This window comes from Diaphorina citri, unplaced genomic scaffold (genome assembly GCF_000475195.1).
Source record: "Diaphorina citri unplaced genomic scaffold, Diaci psyllid genome assembly version 1.1 scaffold360, whole genome shotgun sequence".
In the NCBI taxonomy this organism is placed as follows: domain Eukaryota; kingdom Metazoa; phylum Arthropoda; class Insecta; order Hemiptera; family Psyllidae; genus Diaphorina; species Diaphorina citri.
In genome coordinates, this window is record NW_007377795.1 from 213197 (window position 1) to 221957 (window position 8761).

Sequence of the window (8761 nt, forward strand, 5' to 3'; positions counted from 1 at the left end):
AATTGAGGAAAATAAATTTAAATCTTTATAAGGACGCAAGTGGCACATTGAAAATTAAAAAAAAAATATGTAAAATAACTAAACTTGTAAGCTATTTTCTTGTTGGCACTGTACTTTAGTTTCAATATTTCTATAGTCAATCAAATTCTATATTCTTTAGTTCTATACAAATTTAATACAATACCTATTTTTTATTTAGGTACTTCGATGCTTTTACAGATGATTTCACTTATGATTATAATATTAGCTACCACTAGCGGTTTACCTCTGTTATTTCGAAAATAATACTAAATGACGGGTATACCCGTATCAATCTTCTTGCTAGAATCATACCTGCCACTCCAAATTTGGACGCCGAGTAGGGCGACTTGTTGGCCAAACCACTGAGGCCTGCCAGGGAGGATATCCCCACCACGTGACCTTTGTTCCGTTCCACCATTCCCGGGAGAAATGCCAGGACCGTCTGCAAGATGAAGAAAAAAGAGGGCATTAATAAAATTAATACTAATTAGTCTAATTACGAAAGAAAAAGGCCAAGAAGAATAAATATGAGGAGAAGGAGAAGAAAAAGAAGGAGGAGAAGAAAGAGGAGGAGGGGGGGAAGAAGGAGGAAGAGAAGAAGGAGGAGAAGAAGAACAAGCAGGGTCCGTCCCTCCGAGAATTTTTTAGCCCGTAGTGATTAGATGAACCATGTACCTATGTTGGCGAAGAAGAAGAAAAATTAGGAGAAAGAGAAGAAGAAGGAGGAGGAGGAGAAGAAGGAGGAGAAGAAAGAGGAGGAGGGGGAGAAGAAGAAGGAGAAGAAAAAGAAGAAGGAGAAGAAGAAGGAGGAGAAGGAGAAGAAGAAGCAGAAGAAAAATGAGGAGAAGGAGGAGAAGAAGAAGAAGGAGGAGGAGGAGGAGAAGAAGAAAAATGAGGAGAAAAAGAAGAAGGAGGAGGAGAAGAAGAAAGGGTACCACTTAGCCAGGGCTGCGGAACTCCGCGCGGCGATACCTTTGGATAGTGCATTCCCAATGGTTCCGAACGGAACACTAAAGCTAAGCAACGTTACGCGAGGTGGATAGACAAATGGGTAAACACCTGTAATGAAGAAAAAAGAGGGCATTAATAAAATTAATACTAATAATGGCCAAGAAGAAGAAAAATGAGGAGAAGGAGAAGAAGAACTAGGAGGAGGAGAAGAAGAAGGAGGAGAAGAAAGAGGAGGAGGGGGAGAAGAAGGAGGAAGAGAAGAAGAAGGAGGAGAAGAAGAAGAAGAAGGCGGAGGAGAAGAAGAAGAAAGGGTACCACTTAGCCAGGGCTGCGGAACTCCGCGCGGCAATACCTTTGGATAGTGCATTCCCAATGGTTCCGAACGGAATACTAAAGCTAACAACGTTGCGCGAGGTGGATAGACAAATGGGTGAACACCTGTGCAATTACGTGCTGCTGATGGCTTTTCTCGGCCCCACTCAGCCTGAGCTAGGTTAGTTAATATTTATGTGTTTCCACCAAAAGTTTCTTGAGGAGAAGAAGAAGAAAGGGTACCACTTAGCCAGGGCTGCGGAACTCCGCGCGGCGATACCTTTGGATAGTGCATTCCCAATGGTTCCGAACGGAATACTAAAGCTAACAACGTTGCGCGAGGTGGATAGACAAATGGGTGAACACCTGTTCAATTACGTGCTGCTGATGGCTTTTCTCGGCCCCACTCAGCCTGAGCTAGGTTATCTAATATTTATGTGTTTCCACCGAAAGTTTCGTCAGCTTTCCGAAACAACTGTGGGTAAAGTTGCTGCCCTTCAAAAGTTCGTGATTTCTTCTTCGCATCATTAGAATGCTTAAGTACCGATACCCACAGAAACACCTGTTCAATTACGTGCTGCTGATGGCTTTTCTCGGCCCCACTCAGCCTGAGCTAGGTTAGTTAATATTTATGTGTTTCCACCAAAAGTTTCTTCAGCTTTCAGAAACAACTGTGGGTAAAGTTGCTGCCCTTCAAAAGTTCGTGATTTCTTCTTCGCATCATTAGAATGCTTAAGTACCGCTACCCACAGTGTGGAGGCACCAGTGTGATCTACGCCACTTGAGTCTCTCCATTTCCTCTGAACTTGAGACTATTACTGATGAACTAAGTGATCATAATCTGTCCAAACTGACACCCATGTCCCAAGTTTTTACCTGAAGTCACAGAAGGAAAACCTGATTTATCTGCGATCCACTGTAATAAATTTATTCATCAGCAGAATAGAGATAGACATACGTTTCGTAACCTAACCTTCAAAAATGTGCAGTTTTATTAAAATGGTACAAAACACATGATATAAACCGGATTACAATTATTACGTATACCTATATGTATTACAATTATCAGACATGTATTACCTACAAGTATTAGGTAGCTCGGCCCCACTCAAAGTTAAATATACCCACAGTGTGGAGGCACCAGTGTGATCTACGCCACTTGAGTCTCTCCGTTTCCTCTGAACTTGAGACTATTACTGATGAACTAAGCGCGGGCTATTAACCTTGGATGTAAACACTGGTAATCTTCTGATCTCCATCTCTAAGGAAACAGACGTCGCCGTCGCGTGAGCTTATCGCCAGAAAACCACAAGATAATGGCAAAACCATAAGTCTCAGTGTCATCTCATTATCTAGTTAAAATCACTGACATGCGAAAATTGACGAAAACCTTGAGATACTACTACTAAGACTAGCTACTCAATAACTGTCCTCACGAGGCTGAGCGCACCCCGGACTCCAAGCATAGATCCGACAAAACTTCGACCCGGCCGGGAATCGAACCCGGGACATCCGGCGTGCAAGTCTAGTGTGATACCCATTTGGCCACGGAGGTTGCTTATCATTAAGTAAGGAGTTAAAATAAAAAGGACGACTTCAGGTATAAATATGTAGTAGCTACTCAATAATTGTCCTCACGAGACTGAGTGCACCCCAAACTCCAAGCATAGATCCGAAAAAACTTCGACCCGGCCGGGAATCGAACCCGGGACATCCGGTGTGCAAGCCTAGTGTGATACCCATTTGGCCACGGAGGTTGCTTATCATTAAGTAAGGAGTTAAAATAAAAAGGACGACTTCAGGTATAAATATGTACAAAATTTTACTTCGATTTATTTTTTGAACAGTTAGCTTATCTCTAAAAATAAATACTTCTATGATGTATTATCTACTTCAGGGGTTTCCAACGAGGGGCCCGCGGGCCACATGTGGCCCACCAGACCATATTTGTGGCCCGCGAAGCTTTTTGGGATTTGTACAAACTTACCTAAATGTAAAAAAAAGGTTACTTACCTAAATGTAAAAAAAAAAATGTTAAACCCGGCTCTGCCGCGTGCAAGACCAGTGTAGTCTGTTATCATTGAGTCATGGAAACTGACCCCTCTTTAGTGTTCAGCTACAATAAGGAGAATATTTTAAAAAAAGTTTCGCCTGCGGCACCCAAAATTCGATCGGACTTCATTTCTGAAAAGTTGGGGGGGGGGGGGACTCCCCTATGTCATGGAAACTGACCCCCCTTTAGTGTTCAGCTACAATAAGGAGAATATTTTTAAAAAAGTTTCGCCTGCGGCGCCCAAAATTCGATCGGACTTCATTTCTGAAAAGTTGGGGGGGGGTACTCCCCTATGTACACATCTGTGGCCCGCGAACTACCTCCCAATGTAGCATGTGGCCCGCATACACATGGAAGTTGGAAACCCCTGATCTACTTATTAGGTACCTATCTACAATGCAGAAATTCAGATCAAGAACGGTATCAGTTGGGGTAAACCTAACACTTGAGTAGGTAATTCACTCTATGAGCATTTTTTTCGAACTCGCTTGTCTTTGAGTCAATTGTATTTTTATTCCAAAAATTGTATTTTCATTAATTTCGTAAAATACAATTGAATCAACAACAAGAATTGGATCAACAACCCACCCTAAACAATACACGTACAGGAACTCTCAGCAGAAACCTTTCAGAAGAATAAAATATACCTACCTCATTTATACAGAAAAGTCAGTAGCTCCCGTATCAGTTGAGGTAAAACTAACACTTGAGTAGGTAATTCACTCTATGAGCATTTTTTCGAACTCGCTTGTCTTTGAGTCAATTGTATTTTTATTCCAAAAATTGTATTTTCATTTCGTAAAATACAATTGAATCAACAACAACAATTGGATCAACAACCCACCCTAAACAATACACATACAGGAACTCTCAGCAGAAACCTTTCAGAAGAATAAAATATACCTACCTCATTTATACAGAAAAGTCAGTAGCTCCCATTAGATTTTCGCAAAATCCTTTGCACACCTAGACCATAAAAGGAGTATTCCTACCAAATTTCAGATAAAGCGATCAGTGTGTGAAATGTGAATGAGTGAATAGATCTTGATTTTATAATATAAGATTGGCATGAGACCAATTTGTGTAGATGTGATTTGTAAGCTATAGCAAGCAAGCATCTAGTCTACAGCAGAAATGGTTTGTTATTTCCAAGCTCAGAAAAAGGTGCAGCGCGTTCCATCTACAGCAAATCAGAGTCCACTCCACTGTCCAGGAAATCCTTCAGAATCCGTGCAACTTTCAATGGCATCAATCTGGAACGGAGAAAAAATCAATTAATAAAAATAAAAAGCATACCTACTTGCAGTGTGAAAAGAAAATACAAAAATAAAATACCTATAGGTACAGCAGGTACCGAAACTGTGAACTCACTTCCTGAGTAAACGGAGAAAGAGAGAGAGAAGGAGAGGGAGGGAGACAGGGAAAGAAGTGAAATAGGAAGAGAAGGGTTTTCCCTAAAGGAAAGGAAGAGAAGGAGAGGTAGAGAAAAATAGGTATACCTACTTGCAGTATGAAAAGAAAATACAAAAATAAAATACCAACCTATAGGTACAGCAGGTACCGAAACTGTGAACTCACTTCCTGAGTAAACGGAGAAAGAGAGAGAGAAGGAGAGGAAGGGAGACAGGGAAAGAAGTGAAATAGGAAGGGAAGGGAAAAGGAAAGGAAGAGAAGGAGAGGTAGAGAAAATTGAAGAAACAGAGTTGTAATTTAGGTACCTGAAGAATAAAAGAAATTATTATTTACCTACTTCTTTAGAAATAAAGAAATAAAATTGTTATTTATTTCTTCAGAATAAAAGAAATAAAGTTCTACGTATAAATTTACCTGCAGAAGTTGTTGACATGAAGCAGACCATTGGGGACGGCGACTTGGCTCTCCCCTCTCCTTTGAGCGCGAATTATATGGCTAGCAGCGTCTTTGGGTGAGAGCAGTCCCAACAGACTGGGAAATCTGAAAGTAAAATTTACTCGGGATTAGAATTATGCAAGCGCAAGGACATTAGAGGACAACTTGGATGTCGGATTGTGTTTTGTGTTTAGCACATTGCATACTTAACAGAGTTTCCAGGCATTCATACAAAATGTGTTCCCTTTGCACAATAAATTTGTATGGCTGCCTGGTAACAGATTAGATATGCAATGTGCTCTACATAACAACTTGGTCTTGGTTCATGGTTTCATAAATACCTACATAGATTATCTAGTAGGTATTTATAATCCTAGATAGATAATGATTAGGTATGTGTAGGTACCTACGTAGGTAGCACATTATGTGAAATAGTGAGGCAAAATTCTTGTGAAATTGACCGTAATCGGCTTCATGAACATTCTTCATGATAGAATTTAATAATACATTCATTCTTATTTTCCTGAATATGCAGGAGGTCGTTTGGCTTGAGAATTCAGAACCTACTCGTACTGGTACCTATCTATGATGACATTGGTGACCCATGGTGATTTATGTCGTTTTGAAGTTCTTCTCTATCTTCTTATTCTCTATGTCAGGGATTTCCAACTTCCATGTGTATGCGGTCCACATGCTACATTGGTAGGTACTTCGCGGGCCACATACACAGGGGAGCAGGTCCGCATCCAAGATTTTATTGAAGGGATTGGGGGTAGATGCTCCATTTTCGAAGTCCACCCCATAGCAAGAGAGCAAAAATCAAGTCCGAGGGGGGGCCACTAGTTGGAAATCGCTGCTCTATGTTATTCCTCATCTTTTTTTTATTAGTATTATTATTTCTCTTCTTCTTCTCCTCCTCCTCCTTCTTCTTCTTCTTCCTCCTCCTCCTCCTCTCCTTCCGTGTTTTTCTTCTCACTGTTCACGTTCACACACTTCGCCACAAGTCTTAAGCTCGCTACACAGAGCAGCACAGAAAGATAAATCTAAGAGATAAGAGTCCGATTGTTCCCAGATAACTCAGCCAGCTTACCTACCTATTCATCAGTATTTTTCCTCCTTTACTCCAAGGTACAAGGTATTTGGATACCTCAATGGTTTAACGCAATGCATGCCCCAATGAGAAAGTATACAAACTCCAATTTTCAACTAAATCATCATGTTTATACAAACAAATAAAATTGCTTTAAAAAAAGGGGGGAAAATAACCTATTTCCACCTCTATCTACAACAGGAAAATTGGATTGAAATTTTCCATTGACTTTGAAATTGATTTCATTCCAAGTTTTGAGGTATCTGGATACCTCAATGGTTTAACGCAATGCATACCCCAATGAGAAAGTATACAAACTCCAATTTTCAACTAAATCATCATGTTTACAAACAAATAAAATTGCTTTAAAAAAAGGGAAAAATAACCTATTTCCACCTCTATCTACAACAGGAAAATTGGATTGAAATTTTCCATTGACTTTGAAATTGATTTCATTCCAAGTTTTTCTAGATTTTGCTGGATAGATAATTCATTACAATTACCTGAATTACCTATTCAATAACGTGGCGTGTTAAATAAACCCATTAGTAAGGTGTCAGAGAGAAAGTAGGCCTTCAGAGACAACTAAACGGGCGGGTTTTCGACTTATCTCGTAATGTTATTGTTCAAAGTTTTGACATAAACCCACTAGTAAGGTGTCAGAGAGAAAGTAAGCCTTCAGAGACAACTAAACGGGCGGGTTTTCGACTTATCTCGTAATGTCATTGTTCAAAGTTCGAAGACATTGAAAAACTTGTACCCATCAAGCCATTTGGGCTTAATGTGGCCTTCAACGGCCCTGTAGGAGCCCTTTTCTGGAAGTCTGACTTCTGAGTGAGGTCTAAATTCACTAAGCGATTTATTCCGGTACGTACCTACCTACTGTTCAAAGTTCAAAGACATTGAAAAACTTGTACCCATCAAGCCATTTGGGCTTAATGTGGCCTTCAACGGCCCTGTCGGAGCCCTTTTCTGGAAGTCTGACTTCTGAGTGAGGTCTAAATTCACTAAGCGATTTATTCCGGTACGTACCTACCTACTTAGTGCCACCCAATAGCAAAGAAGTTACTGTGTTAAGCAAATAATTTTGTTAGGAAGGTACCTACTATTAATACAGTATTTAACCACGGACTGAATACTAAAGCCCTCTAAATACTAAATAACTATACCTACATATGTATGTAGGTATAGTTGTACCTACATTGTACCTACCTTGTACCTACATTGTACCTACCTTGTACCTACATTGTAATTTTAATAGGTATTAAATATGGGAATACCTACCTACATTTTGCCAAGTATGAATAAAACTTTTAATGAAGATGAGAGTTTTTATACACATGTAGATACTCGTGCGCACTCATGGACTGCATTAAAAAATGGGAAAACCTATGTACGTATAGGTTTTCACCAAGAATGCAACAAACACAAGAATAAAATGGATATGTAGATACTCGTGCACTCATGGACTGCATTAAAAAATGGGAAAACCTATGTACGTATATAGGTTTTCACCAAGAATGTAACAAAGAATAAAATGGATATTATACACTCATAAAATTACTCTTCTTCTTTTTCTTCGCCTTTTCCCGTATATAGACGAGATCGGCATTTTTTGTCAGCCTCTCAATCAGCCCTAACTAGGGTGATTGCTTTGGGTTGACATTTGGTTTTGGCTGTAAATTTTTCGAGTGGATGCCCTTCGCACTCAACCTTTGCTATTCCTTTAGCAAAGGGAAATTTACTGAATACTAAAAGCTCTTTACTCTTTACTGAATACCTACACTCATAATAATTACTAAGAGATAAAAAATTCTTTCTTCTTCAACCAGTTCCTGGTGATCTGAACACAGCTTATCTTTGCTGATAGTGTATAGCTGTTAGCTGTACAACTAAACTAGGTACCTCTTCTTCTTATTTCTTCGAATCCGTCTCCTTTTTACTTTCCTTATCCTATAGGAAGGAAAGTAATGTAATCGGGTCAAAATTTCGATGGTCAGTTTTTAGTTGCCAACGATCAACGATTTGGCTTGAGAATTCAGAACCTACTCGTACTAGTACCTATCTATGATGACATTGGTGACCCATGGTAATTTATGTCGTTTTGAAGTTCTTCTTTTTTTTAGGCTTTAATGGCAGGATTCTCACACTGTGAGCTCTTCCACCCAACCAACGATCGCCAACAGGATAAACCTGTCGGCGAATTCGAGAACTGTTGGATACGGGGGTGGATTTCGGATAACCCGACCATAACTCCAAGGAATTAATGGATTTCTACATATTTTACCAAGAACACGAACCAATTCTCTGCCCGTTTCTCTGATGCAATGACGGTAAGATGGCAGGAGTTTGGTTTTGAGAAAGCTAGCTTGTCGAATGGCCTGATTGACCAAAAATACCTAGGTACCTACGAACTAAAGATATTTTTATTTGGTAGATATTTTATTTTAAATGTTTATAATTTTTTTAATGTTTAATATTTTACT

General features: G+C 39.6%; 1 protein-coding gene across 1 annotated transcript; it reads right to left on the minus strand.

Annotated features, from left to right (window-relative positions):
* Positions 1 to 4178: 4178 nt before the first annotated feature.
* On the minus strand, positions 4179 to 5290 carry LOC103508015 (short-chain dehydrogenase/reductase family 16C member 6; the record flags this gene model as incomplete). The annotated part of the gene is given in 2 exon segments (XM_008472542.2): positions 4179 to 4590; positions 5165 to 5290. Coding segments are annotated over 2 exon segments (199 nt in total), but the record flags the coding sequence as incomplete, so codon positions are not given.
* Positions 5291 to 8761: the final 3471 nt, after the last annotated feature.